The sequence below is a fragment of the Cynocephalus volans genome, chromosome 11 (assembly GCF_027409185.1).
Source record: "Cynocephalus volans isolate mCynVol1 chromosome 11, mCynVol1.pri, whole genome shotgun sequence".
Taxonomy (NCBI): Eukaryota; Metazoa; Chordata; class Mammalia; order Dermoptera; family Cynocephalidae; genus Cynocephalus; species Cynocephalus volans.
The window spans coordinates 16,946,498-16,972,603 of NC_084470.1; the positions used below are offsets into that span (position 1 = coordinate 16,946,498).

Here is a 26,106-nt window from a genome sequence, read left to right on the forward strand (position 1 = left end):
TCCTTTACCCATTTTTTAATTGGGTTACTTGTTTTTTTGCTGTAAAGTTGTTTGAGTTCCTTGTATATTCTGGATATTAATCCTTTGTCAGATGTATATTTTGCAAATATATTCTCCCTCTCTGTTGGTAGTCTTTCCACTCTGTTAATTGTTTCTTTTGCTGTGCGGGAGCTTTTTTGTTTGATATAATCCCATTTGTTTATTTTACCTTTGGTTGCCTGTGCTTTTGGGGTTGCATTCATCAAGTCTGTGTCCAGTCCTACTTCCTAGAGTGTTTCCCATATGTTTTCTTTAAGGAATTTTATTGCTTTGGGGTGTATATTTAATTCTTTAATCCATTTTGAGTTGATTAGGGTATATGGTGATAGGCATGGGTCTAGTTTCATTCTCCTGCATGTGGATATCCAGTTTTCCCAGCACCATTTGCTGAAGAGGCAGTCTCTTCTCTAGTGTGTAGACTTGGTGCCTTTGTCAAAGATCAGAAGGCTGTAGGTGTATGGGATGATTTCTGGATTCTATATTCTATTCCACTGATCCATGTATCTGTTTTTATGCCAGTACCATGCCGCTTTTGTTATTATAGCTTTGTAGTCTAGTTTAATGTCAGGTAGTGTTATGCCTCCAGCTTTATTTTTTTGGCTCAGCATTACTTTGGCTATTCGTTGACTTTTGTTATTCCATATAAATGTTAGGATAGTTTTTTCCAATTCAGAGAAAAATGTCATTGGAATTGTGATGGGGATTGCATTGAATTTGTAGATCAGTTTGGGTAGTATGGTCCCTTTCACAATGTTAAATCTTCCAATCCAAGAGCCTGGGATATCTTTCCATCTTCTTGTGTTCTCTTTAATTTCTCTCAACAGTGATTTGTAGTTCTCATTGTAGAGATTTTTCACATCCTTGGTTAACTTTATTCCTAACTACTTTATTTTTTTGGTGGCTATTGTAAATGGGCTAGGTTTCTGGATTTCTTTTTCTGCATGTTCACTGTTGGAGTAAAGAAATGCTACTGATTTTTTGTGTGTTGATTTTGTATCCTGTAACTTTGCTGAAATCATTTATCAACTCTAAGAGATTTTTCGCAGAGGCTTTAGGCTATTCAATATATAGGATCATGTCCTCTGCAAACAGGGACAGTTTGACTTCATCTTTTCCAATCTGGATGCCCTTTATATCCTTCTCCTCTCTGATTGCTCTAGCTAGTACTTCCAACACTATGTTGAATAGGAGTGGTGAGAGTGGGCATCCTTGTCTAGTTCCTGTTCTTAAGAGAGAAGCTTTCAGCTTTTCCCCATTCAGGATGATATTGACAGTGGGCTTATCATGTATGGCTTTAATTTTGTTGAGATACTTTCCATCTATACCTAACTTGTAGAGAGTCTTTATCAGGAACAAATGTTGAATTTCGCCAAATGCTTTTTCAGCATCTATAGAGAGGATCATATGGTCTTTGTCTTTGATTTCATTGATGTGGTATATCACATTTATTGATTTGCATATCTTGAACCAACCTTGCATCCCTGGGATGAATCCCATTTGATCATGGTGTTTAATTTTGTGTATGTGTTTCTGTATTGTGTTAGCTAGTATTTTATTGAGGACTTTTGCATCTATATTCATCAAGGATATTGGCCTGTAGTTTTCTTTTTTCTTGGATCTTTGTCTAGTTTTGGTATTAGGGTGATATTTGCTTCATAGAATGAGTTTGGGGAAATGGCCTCTGTTTCAATCTTTTGGTATAGTTTGTAGCGAATTGGCGTCAATTCCTCTTTGAAGGTTTGGTAGAATTCTGAGGAGAACCCATCTGGTCCTGGGCTTTTCTTTGTTGGGAGCCTTCTGATAACAGTTTCAATTTCCTTTATTGTTATTGGTCTGTTCAGATTTTCTACATCTTCTTGGCTCAGTTTTGGTAGTTTGTGTGTGTCCAGAAATTTATCCATTTCCTCCAGATTTTCATATTTGTTGGCATATAGTTTTTTATAGTAGTCTCGAATGACTCCTTGTATTTCAGAGGTATCAGTTGTAATATCACCTTTCTCATTTCTAACTTTTGTTATTTGGATCTTCTCCTTTTTTTAGTGAGCCATGCTAATGGTTTGTCAATTTTATTTATCTTTTAAAAAAATCAACTTTTTGATTCATTGATCTTTTGTATTGTTTTTTGGTTTTCTATTTCATTAAGTTCTGCTCTGATCTTAATGATTTCTTTCCATCTGCTAACTTTGGGTTTGGATTGTTCTTGTTTTTCTAGTTAAGGTGAAGTGTTAGGTTGTTCACTTGAGATCTTTCCATTCTTCTGAAGTAAGCATTTAATTCAATATATTTCCCCCTTAGTACTGTTTTTGCAGTATCCCACAGGTTTTGGTATGCTGTATCATTATTTTCATTAGTTTCAATAAATTTTTTGATTTCCTGTTCAATTTCTTCTTGGACCCACATTTCATTAAGTAGAATGCTGTTTAATTTCCATGTGTTTATAGTTTCCAGAGTTTCATTTGCTATTCATTTCTAATTTCAATCCATTGTGATCTGAAAAAATACATGGGATAATTCCAATTTTTTTTTAATTTGTTGTGACTTGATTTGTGACCTAACATGTGATCTATCCTGGAGAATGTTCCATGTGCTGATAAGAAGAATGAATATTCTGAGGTTGTTGGATGGAATGTTCTGTAGATATCTGCCAAGTCCAATTGGTCTAAAGTGTTGTTTAGATCTTGTGTTTCTCTGCTGATTCTTTGCCTAGATGACCCGTCCAATAATGAGAGTGGGGTGTTCAGGTCCCCTGCTAATACGGTACTAGCATCTATCTCATTCTTTAGGTCTAATAGTGTTTGCTTTATAAATCTGGCTGCTCCGATGTTGGGTGTGTATATATTTATGATCGTTATGTCTTCTTGATGGGTAAATCCTTTTATCATTATATAGTGGCCTTCTTTATCTCTTTTTATTGTTTTTGGTTTAAAGTCTATCTTATCTGACATAAGAATAGCTACTCCAGCTCGTTTTTAATTTCTATTTGCATGGTATATCTTTTTCCATCCTTTCTCTTTTAGTCTATGTGTGTCTTTACAGGTCAGGTGAGTCTCTTGAAGGCAGCATATACCTGGGTCCACCTTTTTAATCCAGTCAGTCAGTCTGTGTCTTTTGAGTGGGGAATTTAATCCTTTTACATTAAGAGTTGTTATTGAAAAGTGTTGATTTGCTCTTAGCATTTTATTGATTTTTGTTTGGATGTCTTAAGTATCTTTTGTCCTTTTCTTTCTGATTTACTTTTTGTCTTCTGTGTTTGTTGGTTTCCTGGGTGGGTAAATAAACTGTTTTTTCTCTTTATTGTTAGCATTTTTATTTTACTAATGGATTTTGTTTTTTCTTGAGTATTTATGGCAGTGGTGGTTGTTTTTCAGGTACCAATCCCAGTACTCCTTCAGAATTTCTTGTATGGCTGTCCATGTGGTAGTGAACTCCTGCAGTTCTTGTTTGTCTGAGAAATATACTATTTGTCCTTCATTTTGGAACCACAGCCTTGCTGGGTAAAGTATTCTTTGCTGGCAATCTTTGTCTTTTAGTATTTTGAATATATCATTCCATTCTTTTCTAGCTTTTAGGATTTGTGATGAATAGTCTGATGTTAGTCTCATTGGGGCTCCCTTTAGATGAGTTGATGCTTCTCTCTTGCAGCTTTTAAGCTTCTCCCTTTGTCTTTGAGTTTTGCCAATTTGACTATAACGTGTCTTGGAGAGGACCTTGCTGGGTTGAATATGTTTGGGGATATTTGAGCCTCCTGAATCTGAAGATCCGTGTCTTTCCCTATACCTGGGAAGTTTTCTGTCATTATTTCATTGAATATATTTTCAATGCTGTTTCTTTTTTCCTCTCCTTCTGGAATACCCATGATTTGGACATTTGAGCACTTATGGTTGTCTGTTATCTCTCTAAGATTTTCTTCAATGTTTTTCGTTCTTCTTTTTTTTTTTTTTTTTTTTTTGTCTGTCTGTGTTATTTCAAACAGCCCATCTTCAAGATCAGAAAGTCTCTCTTCTGCTTGTTCTACCTGCTGGTTAAACTCTCTGTTGTGTTTTTTTATTTCATTGAATGAATTCTTCAGCTCTCCAAGCTCTGCTACATTCTTTCTCAGGGCATTGATTTCTTTGTACATTTCTTCTTTCAGGTCCTGTATACTTTTTCTCATTTCATTGTGTTGTCTAACTGAGTTTTCTTGTATCTCATTTAGTTTCCTTAGAATTATCACTTGAGATTCCTTGTCAGTCATTTCATGGACTTCCCGTTCTATAGGATCTAGAGCTTGAGAGTTATTATTACTCTTTGGTGGTGTACTTTCTTGATTTTTCATATTTCTGGTATCTTTCCTTTGGTGCTTAGTCATGGTGGCAGGGGATTTCATGGTCCACTCCTTCGACCCTAATGTCTGGCTAGGATCCTGCCGGGACTGCCAATTTGGCATGGCTGTCTCAGTGCCTATGGGTGGGAGACTTGAGCCTCTCTGGGCTGCACGGACTGGCTTGGGCTGGGAGTCCTACAGCAGCACCTACCTGTTCCAATGTGGGTGGCTTAGGGCCCTGTGGGCCTGGTAGCTTTTGAGCCTCTCTGGGCAGTGTGCACAGGCCTGGGCTGGGGATCCTGTGGTGGCCCCTACCTGCTCCAGCATAGATGCCTTGGGGCACATGAACCCAGCAGCTATCTGGGTTTCTCTGGGGTCCTCTCTGGGCGGCACACACTGGCCTAGGCTGGGGGGCTCCTGTGGTGGTGCTTGCCTGCTCTGGCATGGGTGCCTCAGAACGCATGGGCCTGGCAGCTCTCTCGTCCTCTAGTTTCTGAGGCTGGAAAGTCCAAAGTCCATCTGGTGGTGGTGACAACAACCCAGGGGTCTCACATTGCAAGACAGTAGAAGCAGAGAGAGCAGAGTGAGCAAGAGCCTTGCATTTTTTCTGACAAATAATCTGTTGTCATCCTTATCTTTTTTTTTTTCCTGTGTATGTAATGGCTGTTACTCTCTATCTGCTTTGAAGATTTTCTCTTTACTGATTTTGATCAATTTTAATATGATTTGTCTTGGGGCGATTTTCTTCATGTTTCCTGTGTTTGGGATTCATTAAACTTTTTGAATCTGTGGATTTATAGTTTTCTTCAAATTTGGAAATTTTCAGCTACTATTTCTTCAAAAACATTATGTCTCTCCTCTCCTTTAGGGATGCCAATTAGATGTGTATTACCCAACCTAAAGTTATCCCAAATTTCACTGATGCTCTCTTCATTTTCAAAAATCTTTGTCTCTGTTTTATTTTGGATAGTTTTTATTGCTATCTTTTTTTTTTTTTTTTTTTTTTTTTTTTTTTGTGGCTGGCCAGTGCAAGGATCCAAACACTCGACCTTGGTGTTACCAACACAACACTCTAACCAACTGAGTTAACTGGCCAGCCCCTATTGTTATCTTTTCAAGTTCAATATATCTAATGTGGTTTTATGTCACCCATTGAAGTTTTCATCTCTATAAATTTGATTTGGGTCTTTTTTAAACATCTTCCATGTCTCTCTTTAACTTTTTGTACATATGGAATGTAATTATAGTAACTGTTTTAGTGTCCTTATCTAATAATTCTAACAACTGTGTCATTTTTGGATAGGTTTTGATGAATATATTTAAGTTACCTGGAAACAGTTTAATCCTTTCAGATCTTGCTCTTCAGATTGGTTTGGTGAGGTGAGATCAGAGAAATGTTTAGTCTAGAAATTATTACCTTTCACTACTGAGGCAAGACCCTTCTGAGAACTCTAGCCAGTGACCAGTGTGTTATGGGGTTTTCCATTATGGCTGGTATGAATAGGCACTGTGCTGGCCCAGTGTGAGCTCTGTATAGGCACTGTACTGGCCCAGTATGAGCTCTAAGTATTGTTTCCACCAATCCTGTCAGATGGTTCTTTCCCTACCCAGGTAGTGTCCTCACATGCATATGCTGATTGGTACTCTGCTGAATACCCAAGGGAGACCATTTGCAGATATCCAGATTTTTCTCTCTGTGCTCTCTCTCTCTCTCTCCTCTCCAATTTCCTTTCCTGCAAACTCTAGCCTTTTGATCTCTTTGGACTCTCATATCTGTCTCCTAAACCCAGAATTCTGCCAGGCACTCACTGCACTTTCCCACACTGCACAAATATCTCCTTTAAAAATATACAAGAAAATCTAAATTGTTAGTAAATTTTGACTTATCAAGGAAAAATGAATACTGTTCAGATTTTCAGAATTATAAGATAAAGTATTATTTATAACTAGCAGAGTTGATCCCATCTTCTAAAAACAATTAATTACTAAACTCTGTGGGGGTAAATTCAACCAATTGTGAATCCTTTCTTTCGTATAAAGAGACTTAGAATTTAGTTTTTGACTTTCACATGTAATAATCATACTACTTTGGACAAATCACATACCATCTCAAAAGCTTAATTTCTTTAACTATAAACTACTATAAGTATAAACTGGACTACATAATCTCTATGAGTTTTTTAGCTCTAAATTTGTTATTTTCTAATTTATTATATTTAATATTTATTACACAAAAAAGAAAGAGTATAGCTTATATATTTCCAAAATCTTCAAGATGATTACTTCTGTTTACAAAGGACCTCACATATACTTATAACATGAAACACTTAAAACTTTAAATGTGAGATTCATTTAGTTAAAAAGCATATTTTTATGTTACTCTATTGTCTGAAGTATAACTATATTTTAAAAACATCTATGTCCATGGAGTCGGGCAAAGAGTCCAATGAACCACAGGTTAATAAAGTATGAATACCTGAAAGCAAAGGATTATAATCATTGAGCCAGAAGCAACATAGATAAACATGTTGTGTCCTTCTAACTGCTAATTATTTTGAAAAACAAAGTTTAGCATTAACATTTTGAGAGAACAGTATTCCAGTGGACAAGTAGAAAGAGGTAATAATGATATTTTTAAAATGTTCTTTAAGAAATTTCAATTATTTACCTGTAATGGACCCAAGATAGAGCTGGTTGTATACATAAAAAAAAGACGAAGATAGCTCAGAACATTTGCAAATGCAAAAAGCCCTTCTGCCACCAGCGTAGGATGGAATGCATCCCAGTCCTTCCGATCAGCAAAATCATGAAACTAAAGTTAGAAAGAGAAATAAAGTTAGAAAGGTAAAAAGCTCTCTCAATTTAGGAAAAGAAGAACAAATATTCTGACTATTGAAAGAAAGCTATTTTAATTATGTCTCCTTGTGGGGGATCTCCATTTAGAGTTCTTTTTTTTTAACAGAAGTAATGTTTTAACTAAATGAAAGATTTCTCTGTAAGGCAATACTGTTTACACTATACGAAGAGGTTTTTCCAGAAATTCTTATCTTATAAAAAAAATTGTTGAATTTAAATGTTTTATGAATAAAATGCTGGCTAGTTTTCTTAAATCCCACAACATAAACTCTAAGTATGTGTGCTGTCAACTAATTAGCTATAATATTAAGTTAACCTAGTTCTTTGACTCAGAATTCTAGAATGAACCACAGACGTTCTTTTTTCCTTTTTAAATACTTTTTTTTTAAGTGCATTATTGTACCTAGACATAGAGCAGTCACATGTTCCAACTGCCTGGGACAGTCTGAAACTGTATACCAGTTGTCCTGGCATAATTATCAGTAGAGCCCCCTTTTACTCTCAAAATGTCCTTGTTTGAATAATACATTATGCAGGTACCCCAATTCTAGAGCTAAAGAGATCAGTCTGAAAAAGTAATGCCTCTCAATCTCTTTATCAAACCCTTCATCTATGTATGACCAACTTTAATTTTCTTGGTAATTTCACACTCTGGTCATTGAACATACCTAACAAACATGTTCTATACTATGATCAATTAAAAAATAGAATTTTTTAATAAAGTAAGATGATAAAGATAAGCAATTTGCTTTTTTAATAATCTATAAATTCGTCAAAAACCAGAGAATATTATATATTTTAGCTCCTTGAATGTGACACTTCAGAATAATTCTAAACTCAGGATTTAAACAAAGATAGTTAAGATAAATATATTACCCTTTCTGGGCTTGGGAGGGCTTAAATCTTGATGAAAGTAAAATTATAAGACATCTATAAGCTAGAGATTTGTCATATTCTAAATAAAAATACATAATCATCAGAAAGATAATTATATTCATAATCACTTGTTAAGCTGTGAAAGATAATAATCATGATCTGAAATATATAAAATACTATATAATAAATTACATTCAGATAAACTCTTTTTCTGGCAGATGTAATGATATCTAACAGTAATCATTTTAAGTTACTTTATGTTCTCATTTTAAGTATCACAGGTTAATGAATTAAATGAACCTACTTCAAGTATAAGGAATTGGCATATAGTAGAAAGAAAACCCCTAGACAGATCTGTATTTAAATACAGTCTTGGTTTCTTACTGTGTAGTCTTGGACAAGTTATTTAATATCTGTAAGTTTCATTTTTCTCATTTGCAAAATGAAGATAAGAACCTCTGCCTCATAGACTCCCTGTGAGGATCAAATGAGATAATGTATATCAAATATCAACCATGGTGTCTTTCATATAACAGGTAACCATCATGTAAAGGTAAGTAACATCCTTCAAACTACTGAAAAGGCAGGAAACTACGTGCACACAGCTAGGTTTAAAATGAAAACACACCAGACACAGATTTGGCCCAGGGTAACTCTGAGTAACATAGCTAAATATCTTAGGTTTTATTGAAATGAACTTCATTTCTGCCTTCAATTGATATAGTAAATAGTCACCTTATTGTGAGCAACCACTTTGAGGGCAAAGGTTGCCAAATAAAGGGAATTCATAACAAAACTGAGTTGATTACGAGATTCCTCTAAAAAGTCTTCCAACCCTTCATACCAGAGTCTTTTAATGTCTGACCAAATCATCCCTAAAAAAAGGAAGAACAAAGTCAGATAACACTTTCTTAAGTCAATAATAAACTAAATAAAACTTTAAGAGTCAAAGTATTAAATAAATAACCCTAGGGCCAGCTATAGCCTTATTCAAAAGAAAAAACAAAAACTTTTTCATTAAAAGTTCTTAAAATTTGATAGAAATTAACCCTAAGTTTCATATGACTTTAAGAAAAGAACCTTAAGTTTCATCTTTGTCAGAGAGAGATTTTAAGTGATGTGAAACAAGCATAAGAAAACAAACTGATGCTAAACACATACACACACCCCCAAGGGCTCAGTCCCTGATCCTTTTCTTTTTTCTATTTACACTCACTATTTTAGTGATCTCATCCAATCTAATAGCTTTAAATACTATCAATATGGCAAAGACTCTCAAATTTATATACTTCAACTCAACCTATATTAATACAATAATTTATATCTCCAAGTCTCTCTCCTAAATTCAACTTATATAGGCACTTGGCTACTCTACATCTCCAATTGGATGTCTTAACATTTCAAAACTGAACTCCTAATCTCTGCTCACAAATTCACTGAACTTGCAGATTTGCCCATCTCGGCTGATGGCAACTCCATCCTTCTAGTTGCTCAATCCAAATGTCCTCAAATCACCCTTTATTCCTATATTTCTTTTAAACTCCTCATTCAATGCAAAAGCAAATCCTGTTTGGCTCTACTTTCAAAATATATTTGGGATCTAACTCTAACCCTTCTCAAAACTACTTCAACTTCATGCTACTATCCTCTCTTGCCTTGATTACTGAAAGAGCTACTTGGTCTTCATGCTTCTACCTTGATCACCCTAAAATCTATTCTCAATGCAGCAACCAGAATGATCTTTTTAACTTCATTCCTCAAAACCTTTCTAGTAGCTCCCAAAGGAGAAAAGATTAATAACAGGTCCAAACTCTTTCTCCATAGGAGCTTAACCTCAGGTTAACTTCTACTGAGGTGGTTTGCTTGGAAGCATACTATATTATGAAAAATATGGAAGGTCAGCAGTGTTCAACATTTTTTTAAAAAACCACCACTGACTGGGAAACTGCATCTAGACAGGAAGAACTGTTAGTGGGACTCACAGACACTGAAAGCATAAAAGGGTACTTCAAAAAGTTCATGGAAAGTTTCATATTGTCTTTTAATTCTATTTTCCCATGAACTTTTTGAAGTACTCCTATACATAGCCAGGACTGTATAAACACATGTTGAGAAACAAGGCCTCGGCTTCTCTGTATTGTGTCTCCCTTAACTCACAGTATGCCTATAGTGGGAGCTATACTCTTAGGCTTTATAAGATATAGTTCCTGCTAAATTTAAGGCTTTCTTAGCCAGGTAGCCCACACCCACCCATATCGCCTTATCCCATACAACTCAGTGTGCCTACTATGGGGCTGGGAAGCAGCCTGAGACTTTTGTAATGTCCCCCAATAAAGACATAATTGAAGCTGTTATGCTGACATACTGTGTTTCTTGTCTTGTATCCTCCTACAAAGCTAAACCTGGTGCCAGGCTTCGGCCTGTGTATCCTGAGAGTATAAATGTTAGAGAACCCAAGACTACTGCTGCTGATTATACATAGGGGGGATTGCACCTTCCCTTAGATCCCATTTTACTCACAATCAAAACCAGTGTTAAAAAGGCCTTCAAGGCTCTACGTTACCCTTCCCTATCTGACCTCATCTTCTACTAATCTTTCCTTCTATTGCTCTAGTCACATTGACCTCCTTGCTTCCCTCCTGATCTTTGAACACACATGACTCCTGCCTTAGGGATTTTACTTTGCCTCTTCCATCTGGCTGAAAGCTCCTCACCTAGATATCCATTTGACTAACTCCTTTACTTTTTCCTGTCTTTGCTCATCACCTTCCCTGACCACCCTATTTAAAATTGCAAACCCAATTGACCATCTTCCCCCACTTTGGTTAAGCTCTTCAAAGGTAAGAATCTTTGTTTTATTAACCAATGTCTCAAATGTACTGAATAGTGCCTGATATACAGAAGGTGCTCAAAAAATTTTGCTAAATGAATAAATATACGCAAATAAAAAACAGGGCCGACCCCGTGGCTCACTCGGGAGAGTGCGGCGCTGGGAGCGCAGTAGCGCTCCCGCCCGCGGGTTCGGATCCTATATAGGGATGGCCAGTGCGCTCACTGGCTGAGCGCCGTGCAGACGACACCAGGCCAAGGGTTGTGATCCCCTTACCGGTCACAAAAAAAAAAAAAAAAAAAAAAACAAGGGAACAAAAAAATCTTCCCATTTTATGGCTAGAAGTTATATATTTCTTGGAGTATCACGCAGCATAGTTTTATAGAACATTTTTTCATTAAGACAATTTTAAGTAGAATGTAAAGTAACACAAGAACAGGGAGCTGCAGCATAACACATGGGTGGAGATCAAATTAAGCCAATCAGAATCATTCTCTGGCTTACCAGTAGGCCGAAGAATTCTCCTGGGAAACACATGAACCATTCTTCAAAACCTCTGTTCATCTTAATTATGCAGTACCCATATTTCATGCAGAAAAAAATTTTTTTTAAATATTTGTAGATCTGACAGGAAAAACATTTTAAAAATTCCACTTGCATAAGCTTTTACTCAAAATGAATAGATAAAAGCTGTGTAAAAATGTTTAACAAAATAGTCTAGCAGGTAATATCGTATTAACTCACACACTGTTTTCTTTTACTCGGGAAAGGATGGGAATTGAAAGCTTTCTGAGTATCTATAATGCTCAACCTTTACCCAGGACTAGGAACCATGGAACAGAAGCATATTAAACAAATCCTCCATGGACATACTTTCTTGAAGAACTCAAATTAACGTCTCATCCTAGATCCTTATATATAACAGTCTCTCGTCCATGCCCACAGTTTCATATACCACCTATGTGCAGATATTCAATTATTTCTGACGCAAGGTAAAACTTCCTCTTGATATCCAATTGTCTGCTTGACTGCTTGACATCTCTCTTGCATATCTTGAAGATTTTCCAAATTCAACATATCTAAAACTACATTCAGGATCTACCCTCCCACAAACTGCCAAACCTAGTACTATTCCAAAATACCTATGCTGATTAGATTGGTAGATTATTATCTGCCTTTCCCAAACCTCCTACATACTATGTATTTCCATGTTCAATTGGCATTACCTTGTAAATCTCTCTCAATTCTCTTCCCTTCTCTTTTTCTATCACAGTCACCCTAAGTGCCAGGTACCACTAGCTGTCATCTGGATTACTGCAACAGCCTCCTTACTGGTCTCCCTCTATCTACTCTTCACACAGCCCTATCCTCCCAACCCATTCTCCACACTATAGCCAGGATGATCTTTTCAAATGGCAAAACTGATCATGTCACTTGCCTACTTAAAAACTTCAATGGTTTTCCATTGTTCTTAGTACAAAGTCAAAATTACTTAACCTGCCCGACAAGGCCATGCACGGTCTGGTACAACAGGTTTCTATAGCTTCATCTTGAATCACGCTCCCCTCATTCTTCCTGCTCCAGTAACATGAGCCTTTACTCGGTTCCTTCTCTGTACCATGCTCTCTCTTGCCATGGGCTTCTCAATGTGCTTTCATCTCAACCTAGAATACTTTTCCCTCCCAATTCTCCTAGTTGACTCCTATTTATCCTTTAGATTTTAGCTCATTTATTAATTCCCTAAAATATCTTTTCCAACCTCCCCAACTAGATAAAACGCCCCTATAATACGCTTGCTCTCCTATTAAGCCGTTTGCGATTTTTCATTTATCTGTGTGATTCTCAAGTTAATGGAGTTCTTTTTTTTTTTTTTTTTTTGTCTTAATTAAACCATAAGCTCCATGAGTGCAGGGCCCATATCTGTTTCTGCCTGTGCTTAGGCAATATATGTACATCACATTTTTAAAAATACGTTTTTACAAAAGCTGTCCTATTAAGTTTAACAGCAAAAAATTAAGTGAAAGGATACCATTAATATTCTGTGCATTCATCAACAAATTTTTTTCTTTTTTTCTCATCTTGCTTTTTACAACTGAGCCCTACTTTCTTCAGAAATGATAAGGAAAAGAAATAGGAAATGAATATACAAAAATTGGTCACTGTGAGTAAAAAGTCACTGCACTGATGGCTTGAAATAATAAATTGAACCAAGGAGTGACTTTGGACAAGCAGGTAAACTATTTCTACATGCTCACTTAGAGCATGTTTGGATCTATATATTTAAGGAAGCTCATAGTAATCTAATTACATAATAGGCTTAAAAAGACATCCTTGGCAAGGTTAATTAAGATCTAGTTGTTTCAAAGCAGAAGCTGTGCTGAGAAAAGTAAAACATTTCCAGGTATTTTACTGGCTTAATTCACATGTGTTCTAGTGAGGCAGAATATGGTTAAAAAATTACATTGTGTGTGAGGGTAAAAGCACACACATACACATATGATGTTGTTGAAAACAGGGCCATCTTATTTAAAAGGGAATAGCCAAAGTTTTACCATTATTATGAAAATCAGTGACAGCAGCAATATTTATGCTATCTAAATAGTGGTATGACTTTGAATTCAATTGAGTTTTTGCTCATTGCTAAGACATAAAAACTTTAATTTGATTCTTATACAGACTTTGGTAAACTAAATCTTACAAAACACAGAAAATATTCTTACTACTTTTTAAACAATAGGTTATAGATAAATGATATACAATTTCATTTGTCTAAGACTAAGGTCTATATATAACAATCTTTTTCAGAAATAGTTTAAGCGAATACAGGGAAAGTGCTTCACAGAGATTCTTTTCAACCTAATATTTTTTTACCTACTCAAATAATACAAACAAATTTCACATTGGAAAGATCTACACAATGCAATATGGAACTATAAATGGTAAAGTACAGAGTATTTCCCAAATTAAAATGTTAAATTTTAGATAAGATAGCAAAAATACAGAAAATAGGAAAACATTAACAAGAAGGAATAATTCTCTTTAACCTAGAATTTAGATGTGTATTATTTTTACTTTATCCACCTAATTTTATTTATTTATTTTTTTTGGTGGCTGGCCAGTACAAGGGTCCAAACCCTTGACCTTGGTGTTATAACACCATGCTGTAACCAACTGAGCTAACTGGCCAGACCTATCTATCTAATTTTAAACATCAATGCATCATGGATTGAATATTTCTAAAAGTAAAACTTTGATTGAAATCAAGTTACTTGAAAAGAACTGATTTCAAACTAAAAGTTCAAAAATATGAAAATTATTATTATTTTTTTTTTTTTTTTTTTTGTCTTTTTCGTGGCCGGCACTCAGCCAGTGAGCGCACCGGCCATTCCTATACAGGATCCGAACCCGCGGCGGGAGCATCGCTGCGCTCCCAGCGCCACACTCTTCCGAGTGCACCACGGGCTCGGCCCTGAAAATTATTTTTATAAGTTGAAACAGAACTAAAAGTGAACACTGTAAAATAACTCTTCTCAAAGTATTTAATAATTGAAACAATCGAGAACATACTAATCAAAAGATAAATACAATCAGTACTTTAAACTATAGGAAAGACTAAATCTTAATATTCTTTAGTCTATAGCAAACAGTAGATGGACAGGTGGGAAATTCTGAGGTTAAGAACAAGGTTACAGGGAGAAGTAAAGGAAATGTCTTTAAAAGACCATAAATAGATAATGTGATTCTACCTCAACTACTCTCTCTCTCTCTCTCTCTCTCACGCACGCACACACACACACGCACGCACGCACGCACGCAAGGGAAGTAAAAACTATAGAAAGTTATCTGAGGTATTGAGAAGTAAAGGAAATGTCTTTAAAAGACCATAAATAGATAATGTGATTCTACCTCAACTCCTCTCTCTCTCTCTCTCTCACGCACACACACACACACACACACACACACACACACACACACACACACACACACACACACACACACACACGCACGCAAGGGAAGTAAAAACTATAGAAAGTTATCTGAGATATTAATTATACAGCATAATACTTATAACAATTTTCAGAAAATAAAATGTCATACATTTAAAAACTTGTCATTTCTAAAGAGATCTATCATTACAAAGAAATGATTTATGGTATGAGTCACAAGAGACACTTTTAAACTTAATTTTAAATAATGTTTCTATAATAGAGACAAAGTATGATGTAACTACAAAAGTTCATATGTTCTTAAAAGGAAAACTACTGATATAATGAAACAGAAGTTAACTTTTAAATACAGAAGAATATCAAATGTATTAAGTTTCCAAAATACCTAAGAAAAGTTCATACTTATAACAAAAAAGTGTTATTATGTTTTAACAATCTTGAATGACTTCAGAATCTGAAAATAAAGAATATGTAACTTCCACGTTTTTAGGTAATATTAAATAAGAGATGTGCTTCCTTACTATCACGTTCAGGGACAATTACAAAAGTTCTAGTTAAGCCTTCAATGATCATGGGAGTGTTCAAATGCTTGCTGTATGAACAGTATGAAATGGCAAATTGAACTCAGTGCTCATCAAGCCATCAAGCAAGAAAGAATTAATGGGCTAAATAAAGGCAAACCTTTCAAACTAACTTGATACTTACCAATAATCCACAGTATAAGCAGATAGTCTATTCTTTCAAGGGCTGGCCCCATTGTGTTTTTCTTATCCTCATTGTAGACAAGACAGTACAGATTTAGTAACAGCAGGAATGTGAAATATGATGCTCCATGAATAATAAATTTCATAAAAGGTGTGTGAATAATTCTGCCCAACTGCGATTTGGGAGCTATCAAATAACAAAGTGACAAAACTGGCCAAAAGATGCCAACTGTCAAAACAGTCATTATCTTCTTACAGGTGGGCTTACGTCGGTAACCTGACATCTGTCCAAACCAAACAGTGTTCAGGAACTGCTGGCAGTTAGACTGGGAGACAAACTGAAAAAGACATAAACACACATTTAAAGAAAAAAAAGGTAAAATAAAGCCATTAAGTATATTCAAAATTTTAAAAATAGATTAAAAACCATTCTACACATTGAACATATTTTTTTTTGGTTTTTGTTTTTGTTTTAACTAGTAATAAAAGAGTGTACATGTGAAGAGCATAGACTCTGGAGCCAGATTACCTACATTTTTAAACCTCTCTAAGCCTCAAATTCCCCATCTGTAAAGTGGGGACAACAATAGTTATCTACTCATAAAGTTCTTATAAGGATTAAATGTAAAGCTCTTAGAATAGTGCCTAGTTCATTACATACACTACATGCTATATAAGTATTAATAAGTATTAATATGTAAGTATTAATACTATATAAGTATTAACTATCATTATTAGCATACTGACCCATCTTGTCACATTTAATTTATAAAGACTTTAAAAGTAATATTTATGAAATTTTAAAGTTAATATGTACAATCCAAAGAAAGAGACACCACTAACTAACATTTGGGCATCTTTGGTCTAGAGAAAACTGCTGATTTCAGATATAAGAAACCAAGATGTCAAGATTGCAAAACAATGAAAGACTAAATAGTAGATCTATTTATGCTGCAGGAAAACACTGAGAAGTTCTTAAAATACATTAAATATATTTTTAAATCTGTTTGAAACTGAATTTTGTGTGAGAAGAAAATCTATTCCAAAATAAGAGGAAAATTCTAGTTTATGTACAGAAATTAATTTAGCAAGTTTACAAACCTTCTTTAGTTTACAGATTTCATAGGCAATATTTTTCCAATATAATGCTCACATTGTGAAGTGTAACTTAAAGCTCCTGACAACTCTGAATACAATAATGTGATCAGGTTTTGATTTGCCCAAGTAAAGCACAAATACATGATCATAATATTATTCAGGTAATCTAAAATAATATTTGGTCAATCTTCTGTTTTAAAAAAGATTTATCCTGAGATAGAATGTAATTTGTGGACTGTAACACTGTACTGAAAAACAGAATTTTGTTGACCTTTATTGTGCTTATCATGAAATTTTTTAATAATCTATACATATTTTTGGCAATTAAGTCTCACTTCATTCTTTATACTTCTGCTCAGATTCCAGTGTTCTTGGGGAATCTTAGTTTGTCTCTCAAGATGAAATACCTGGGACAGAAACAGCTTTTCTTCCCACCAACAACCCAGCTTACTAGCATCCTGAACTTAGTGGTTTTGCCCTTCCACCAGTATCAAAGCAATCTCAGGACTGATTACTGTCCCTGCAATCTCTCTGTATGATACTGATTTAATTAATAGCAATGTTAATTATGCATTTGGAAGAACAAAATTTCAATTAGAAATATTCTAAGTCTGTAGTGGTTTTGAAACATGGACACAAATTCTTTGATACTCCTGTCATCAAGAGATGGGGAAAGGAGGGTCAACATTCCCTACTCTTCAACTCAACAGGCTTCTGACTGCTTTAACTAGTAGATTCTAGCAGAAGGAATGCCATGTGACTTCTGAAGGCAGGTCTTGAGGGGCCACACAAATTCCACCTTGTTCACTGGAATACTCACTCTTGGAACCATGAACTACCATGTAAAAAGTCCTACTTCCCTGAAGCCACCATGCTGTGAGGAAGCCCAGACTACATAGAGAGGCCACATGTAAGCAATCCAGTCAGCCTTCAGAGGATTCTCAGGCCACTTCAACATAGCATGCCACCACAATGCCATGCCCCTCCACTGTTCCAAGAGCCCCACCCTCTGTGAACTCACCCACCTGAGCACCCAGCCCACTCAGAGCTCCCTGTTCCTAAGTCCTTGACTGCTGTTTAGACACAGACGAGTGAAAAAGCCTCCAGATGACTATAGACCTGTCATTAGAGTTATCTCTAGCTGAGACCCCAGACATGGGGAAGCAGAGACAAACATGACTGCCATGCCCTTTCCTAATTCCTGACCTACAGGATCTAAGGGCATAAAAAATGATTATGAAATTATTATAAAATAATTATGAAATGCTGTTTTATGCCACTAAGTTTCAAGGTAGTTTGTCATTCAGGATCGATAACCTTGACTATTTGGGAAAATAGTATCTTCCCCTTTGATCATATTTAGAAATCTAGTTTAAAATTTAATTTACATTTTTGTTCGTCCTTATAATTACAAAGAATTTTTCTTTCAGCTAACAAATATTACTATTACTTCTTGTTGCCTTATCTTTCATCATTTTTAGAATGGAACATTTGGCTAGCCAGTTAGCTGAGTTGATTAGAGTGCGGAGTTATAACACCAAGGTCAAGGGTTCAGATCCCCATAGTGGCCAGCCGCCAAAAAAAAAAAAAAAAGTAGAATGGAACATTTGATTATCCTCTGTGAGTCCTTGAAGGACACAGACAGCTATCATTAAGAAATTGCCTCTTAGATTTTTCTTTCCTAACCAGGATAATCTTGGTTCTTTCCATGTTTCTTTGAGTTTCTTTTTCCAGTCACTTAAGGTGATTTTGTATTTTCTAATCCCTTTATTCTATCATTTTCTAGTATTTCATGCCCATCTTAGGTTGTGGAACACAGAAGTAAATATATTAACCTGAGATCTAGTCAACAAGATCTAGTCAGAATATACAATGAGTGGAAGATTACATCAGAGTTCCTTTATTCTCTATTTATACTTATGTATATTAGCATTTTATTTCCTTTTTAAGCTACATAGGTACATTGTTGATTTATAACCTTATATCTACACTGATCCAAATTCTTGAACCTATAAATGTTCCACCTTGAGCAAGAATCTTGGAGTAGCAGAAAAAGTATAGGATTTGGAGCCAAAGATCTGATATAAGCAATACACTATTTAGGTAATCTTAAAGTAAACATTTTTAAATTCCTGTATCAATTTCCTAAGTCACAAAGCTATTGCAAGGCTCAAGTTTTCAGCTAGAATAATAAAAAATTTTGCTCTAAGCACCAAAGGACCCGTATCTTGCCTTCTAGTTTTATCTATTTCAGGCCCCATTTCTGCAATAATATAATTTTGATAAGCAAGTTTTATTCCAACATCTATGTTGATAATTAAAATAATGAATCTTAGAAGCAATATCTTAAAAGTACCATTATCGACATCCTGTACTATCAACTGGATATCATTATCTAAATATAAATATCACTGTTCAGTTAATAATCTTAAAAAATGAAATTAAAAATGCATACCTTCCTTCTTCAAGTTCCTGAATCATGTGTATGTGTACATATGGGGAGTATAAATGGGTATTTCCCTTAATAGGAAGGGATGATGCCAGAAGAGTCAGTTTCAACTTAGTTATCATACTGTATCATATACCTTTCCACCTTTGGGTTTTGCAATGTATTATAAACAAGAAGAAACAGGAAATATAATATCTAATACTTTATTTTTAAATAGAAATTACTATTACTATAGAAAGGGCCATTTATAACCAGATCAATAACACAAACCTATGACAGACAAAACACAAGAAGGAAACTTCATTATAAAGACACTTACTACACAGGATCTTACCTGTATACCTACTATTTAGCAAAAACATTAAATCACATCCATATTATTATTGTAATTAACATTAATTATTTAAAAATAGCAACTACCATTTATTGAGTAGTTGCTTAATACTAGTTCTCACTGTGCTGAACCTTGTATATATATATTCTTAATTAACCCTTCTAACTAAAGCTCAGATTCAATAACTTTCCCAAAGACAAACAATTTTTATGAAATAGAACTAGGATCTCAACCCAGACGTACTGCTCCAAAGCCTTTGCTCTGAGCCACTAGACTACTGTGGAGAAAATAATTTAAATATATCACAGAAAACCTCATACCTCTTTTTGATTATATTTGATAGCAAGTTTTAGACGACTTAAATTCATTCTTTCTTCTAGTAATCCCCGTTTGTCAAGAGGCTCATCACTAGATGTATGGTTTAGGATAACTTCCAATTCACGTGAATTCCGGGCTTGTGCAAGCAAATCTTTAGCAAACATTTTACATTGCCGGGCTAGTTCTTCATAATCATTCCTACAAAATGCAGCAGTTTATTATAGAAATGTCACTTCCATCTTCTAATTAAGCTATATTCACTAGAATTTTTTTTTTACTCAGCAGCATTTTAATTCTGACAGTGCTACACAAAATCTGAAGTTATTTTCTGCTGACAGTAAAAGGAACCTACTGGTACATAAATTCCCCACAGCTTTGGGTAAAACTGTAACACAATTATATTTCCTGTGTTCACACTGACAATCTTAGATGGCTACAATGTTCCCTTACATATACTGATATGTTAGCCAACCAGTCTTTCACTTAACTCATTTGCTCTTACTCTCTGTAAGTTTGACTAAAACTTCCTTTACACTATTCATCCAAACAATATCTTAATAATTATAAATAATATAACATCTTAAGTATATATTCTTGTATATCAAAAAGCAAAATCTTAGTGCTATCCAATCAATATTATTATATAGTTTTTAACTAGAAGGTTTTTCAGTAACAGTCTACAATATTCTATGTTACTCCTGATATTAAAGTAGTATTCTGAATCATATTGAAAGTGCTCATTTGAATGAAATTCAAGATAGAAAGACAGACACTAAAATACACCTATTTCTTTCAGAATCACTATTTCTTGAATCTTAGGATCAAACTGCTCATTAAAGGCAGGCCTAAATTAATTTGTTTTAGTACATAATTCTTTTTTAAAATACCAATTACATTAAACTCATGTCTGAGTTTAATAACAATTTAAGAATGAAGTCAGAAATAAATAACTACGAGTCATGGATTTGGGGGTTGAACTTCAGAAAATAATGTTTTATCTTTTTTTCCACTCAAGGCAAAGAAAGGGAAACAGGAAGATTTCTCACTGGTTAGTCTTTCTATACAATGGGGTTTTCCACAAACAGCTGCGTAAAATTATAACTCAAAGAATAAAAACTTCTTTTCCTTATAGGCTAACATGTCTCTCCTTCATTCTTTGCATTTACCACATAACCAAAACTACCTGAAAATAAGTAGCTGGATTTCTTTAACAAATGAAGTATTACCCGCTCTTTAGTTTAGGAATCTGATTGCAGATAGGAACATTCATCAAAAGTGTGTATTACTACAAAGATATTTCATCTTTGGATAAACATTTGATAGATCACTACATTCAAAGGTAAAATTAATATATTTTATTAACCTAATTTGCCTAATCTATAAAATATTATTGGAACATTAATAAGTGGCTCTACAGTTTAGATGGAAATATGGTAGACTAGGAGCATGGAGTACGATGTTTGAGTTATGACTCGCTACTACTTTCACTTTCAACTTTGTTACCACTTAGATGCTGACAGCAAAACTTCTACCTTTTGTACATCTCTTTCCCTGTCTGTAAAAACACTGTGATCACTTCGAAATCTAACTTTATTTTTCTGTAATTATAATATAATCATTGCAGTTGCTTTAAATCTTTTTTGGAAGAGGTTTGAATGAATTCTATTTTATATGGTAACCCAGAACTCAAATTATGAGATTACAATAGGACATTCTTCATATTAAAACAGGATAATTTATTAGCAGCCTCATGTGCTAAAAAAGTTAAAAGTAGCAACGACTTACATTTCAACCATGTCTTATGCATTCATCAAAGTGCAGTGCATACTTTATGTCATATCAAGTTTAAATAAAATTTAATTTACCCAAATTAAAGTACAGTAACGCCAAACTTGAAAACTTACAAACAGGTATTTTTTAAAAGTCCCTGGAACTCAGACCTATCAAGAACAAACTATGTACTGCTGTTAAAGCTAAAGAAAATTACAAGTTTCTTATTGTCCTTCCAGTTAGTGGAAGTTTGAACTTTCCCAATCTTGTCAAGTCACTGGAAGGGTGCCACATAAGACATGGGGCTCCAATAGCAGCTGGACATGAAAGAAAAGGTGGGCATAGGTATAGATCCCTGCAGAAACCTTGCAGCAGGGCTGATAAAAAATCATAATCAATTCCTACTTCTTTGAAGGGCCCCAGGGCTACTCTCCCATTAGGAAAATCCCAAAGTTTTCCCTCAATGCACTAAATGTAGTTTTGCAAGTATTCTTTTAAGTGTTTAAATTAGTAATTTAGTAGGTTTATTTTCCAAAGTCTTTAAGGAAATTAAGAAGACTGATTCCTTGGTATACAAAGTTCCAGAATTACACATAATCTTCATTTCAGAAGAAAACTCAGACTGGGTGTTTATCCCTCTTAATCAGTTACATTTTATTTTTATATTTCCATGTATGTTTCTCCCACCAGAAAACCTACCTGTATCTTTCTCTTACTAGAAAATCTCAGCAAACAGTGAAATGGACTATGTCTGTATGCGTAGAATGTCCCTGACATAAAGAAAGCATTCTATGTGCCTTTGAAAGATCTGAAGGAATCAGGCCCCAAGGATGATTACACAATCTGAGAATGAGAAGAGGTGGAACAGAGAGCAATTACAAATAAATTTGCTCTTGCTTTAGGCTACAACTCCTACTACTCTTCACACTGCACTAGAATGCCTTTGGCCAGGTTGAAAATAGGGGGAATTAAGGGTGAGTAGCAGAGGGCAGATGGGGAAAGAGTAACCTAAGTTGCACCAGGGTCTGTTCCTTTGAGGGCGAGGAAAAATTCCAAATAAGTGGTAACAATATGTGGTCATCTGGGATCAGAAGTAAATAAACGTAAATACAGTAAGTTATAATTTGACCTATGAAGAAACTCAGGCTGGAGATTCTGAAACAAAAGACATTATGTAATTTACAGTTTCCATTCATTCCCACCTGAATTCCACCTCCACAAGGCTTAGTTCTTTTAAATCAGCACTAAGTTCAAATGCTCTCAAAATTGGATCCTCCTCTGTTAACATTATTAGAGCTGGACTGGCCAAACATCGATATATGTCAAGACGAAACCTGTGATAAAATTCGATTCCATAATGTAAAATAAACTTATTATACACATATGAGTAGTATTTTAACCTATAATTTCTATAAATTTATACATAAAGTATTGCAAAATTAATATTTTCTATTCACGCACAAACATAATCAGATATAAAATATAAAGGAACAACTTGCTTTTTAAAAAATGTAATACAAGGGTACTACAAAAAGTTCATAGAAAGATTTGCTTTATCTTTTAATTCTATTTTTCCATGAACTTTCTGAAGCATCCTCATATATTATGAACCTCTTTCTATCTCACTACATATACATTTACTTCATTCTTTCCTACAACAGGATGGTTTTCCATTTGATGGAAGCTCACTGGATCTCCATTAATGAACATTTAGGTTGTTTCCAATTTTCTTCTGCTATAAAAATGCAGCAATGAATATTCTTTAGTTTTTATATCCTTTGCACACATTGAATTGATAGATGTTTTCAAAGCAATAATAATGACAGTTTATTTTCCCCACATCTTCACTAATACTGCCTTTGTTAATTTTTTCAATCTTTGCCGACCTAATGGAAAATGAAATTATTTGGTTTAAGCTGAATTTCTTTAGAAGCTTAACCATCCTTTCATGTTTAATATATTCCTCTGTAAATCACCTGTTCATATTCTTTGCCATATTTGTCCAATGATTGTTTCTTCCTTTATAAAATCAATTTGTAAGATCTCTTTCCATATCAAAGAAATTAGGCCTCTGTCTAGTCAAAAGTGATTCAAATACTTTTTCCCAGTTTGTTGTTTACCTTGTAACATTACTTTGTAATGAATTTGTTCTATATGAAAATACTAAAACTTTATTTGAACAGGACTAACTGTTCAAAGTTATTGGACTATATATATATAAGTTCAAAGTTATTGGACTTATATATACAATATATAAGGACTATATATTATTTATATAGTCCTTAGTTAGCTTATAAGTTTAATGTCTGTCTTAGATACAAAAATAGATCCTGACCTGAGCACTGGAGGGGCACACAGGTCCCACCACTCCACCACACAGGCTGGCCAGCTGAGTGCACAGGATCCATGCACTGACTGAACAGGAGGCAAGACAGCCCACTGCACCCACAATTGCATTGATACAGGAAGAGTCACCAGCAGAACATATAAAGAAAGGAGGAAGGGTTCCCCCTCTTAACCCACCCCAGAGTGACAGAGGAAATAAATGCTTTACCATATGACCAAACATCAGCAAAAAATACTAGATATACAAATAAACAAGAAGATATGACACCACCAAAGGAATGTGGTAATTCTCAAGTACTAAACTCCATAGAGCAAGAAACCCTCGAGATGTCTGAAAAGGAATTCAGAGCACTGATTTTAAGAAAACTCCAAGAAATAAGAGAAGAATCAACTAGAGAACACAACAAAATAAGAAAAAATATCCAGGATATGAAGAAGGAAATTTACAAAGAGATTAATAACATAAAAAAGAATGTAACAGAACTCTTAGAAATGAAGGATTCTCTCAATGAAATAAAAAACAGAATAGAAATGAAAAGATTTAAACAGATTTAAAAATGAAATCAAGAAAGCAAGCCCATTTACAATAGTCACCCAAAATAATAAAATACCTAGGTATCAATTTAACTGAGGTGAAAAATATCTACACTGAGAACTACAAAACACTATTGAGAGAAATTAAAGTGGACACAAAAAGGTAGAAAGTCACCATGCTCTTGGATGAGAAGAATCAACATCATGAAAATGTCCATTCTACCCAAAGCAATCTACGGATTCAATTCAATCCCCATCAAAATACCAAAGACATTCTTCACAGAAAGAGAAAAAGCAATCCAAACATTTATATGCAACATCAGAAGACCTCGAATAGCTAAAGCAATCCTGAGAAAAAAAAGTAATGCTGGAGTCATAACACTAACTGACTTCAAATTATATTACAAAGCTAGTGTAACCAAAGTGGTATAGTACTGGCATAAAAACAGACACTTGAATCAATGGAATAGAATAGAAAACCCAGGAATCAACCCAAATCCTTACAGCCAACTGATCTTTGGCAAAGGCAGCTAGAATATACATTGAGGAAAAGACTGCCTCTTCAATAAATGGTGCTGGCAAAATTGGACATCCATGTGCAGAAAAATGAAACTGGACCTGTACCTCTCACCATATACCAAAATCACCTCAAAATAGAGTGAAGCCTTAAATATAAGTCCTGAAACCATAAAATTACTAAAGGAAAATATAGAAGAAACACTCCAGATAATAGGACTGGGCAAAGACTTTATGAATAAGAACCCAAAGCACAAACAACAAAGGAAAAAATAAATAAGTGGGATTATAACAAACTAAAAAGCTTCTGCACAGCAAAGGAAATAATCAACAGAGTGGAAAGACAACATACAGAATGGGAGAAAATATCTGCAAACTGTACATCTAACAAGGGATTAATATCTAGAATATACAAAGAACTCAAACAATGATACATCAAGAAAACAAATAATCCAATCAAAAATGGGCAAAGAAGATGAATAGACACTTTCCAAAGGAAGACATACAAATGGCCAACAGGTACATGAAAAAATGCTCAGCATCACTAGTCATCAGAGAAATGCAAATCAAAACCACATTGAGGTATCATCTCCCCCCAGTTAGACTTGGCCATTATTAAAAAGACTGAGAAGAACAAATGCTGACAAGGATGTGGGGAAAGGGGAACTCTTCTACACTGTTGGTGAGACTGTAAATTAGCACAGCCATTATGGAAAACAGTATGGAAGTTTCTCGTACAACTAAAGGTAGAGCTACAATATGATCCTGCGATCCCACTACTTGGTATATACCCAAAAGAATGGAAATCATCATGTTGAAGGGATACCTGCACTCCCATGTTCATTGTAGCTCTATTTAAAATAGCCAAAATATGGAACCAACCTAGGTGTCCATTAACAGATGACTAGATAAAGAAAATATGGTATATATACCCAATGGAATACTACTCGGCCATAAAAAAGAATGAAATTCTGCCATTTGCAGCAACATGGATGAAAAGTATGTTAAGTGAAATAAGCTAGACAAAGAAACAGAAATACTGCATGGTATCACTCATAACTGGGTTCTAGGGAGGGAGGGAGGAAGGGAAGAGTGAAGGAAGGAATGAAGGAAAGAAAGAAAGAAAAGACCACAACAATACATTGAACTTTCAGAAGGAGAGAACAGACCTAAGGATACTAGAGGT

The 26,106-nt window shown here is 34.8% G+C and overlaps 1 protein-coding gene across 2 annotated transcripts in view; it reads right to left on the reverse strand.

The window, feature by feature from the left end:
- Positions 1–26,106, reverse strand: part of TRPC1 (transient receptor potential cation channel subfamily C member 1) — a 99,617-nt gene that overhangs the window by 26,277 nt on the left and 47,234 nt on the right. Inside the window, exons 5-9 of one of the 2 annotated variants that reach the window (XM_063113885.1) lie at positions 22,727–22,858; positions 19,757–19,952; positions 15,557–15,893; positions 8,810–8,949; positions 7,011–7,154 (exon numbers count right to left, since the gene is read on the reverse strand). In XM_063113885.1, the coding sequence (XP_062969955.1) occupies positions 7,011–7,154; positions 8,810–8,949; positions 15,557–15,893; positions 19,757–19,952; positions 22,727–22,858 (949 nt within the window). Of the gene's footprint in view, positions 1–7,010; positions 7,155–8,809; positions 8,950–11,408; positions 11,470–15,556; positions 15,894–19,756; positions 19,953–22,726; positions 22,859–26,106 lie in introns of those variants that run through there. The other variant, XM_063113884.1, reaches the window with a different exon arrangement.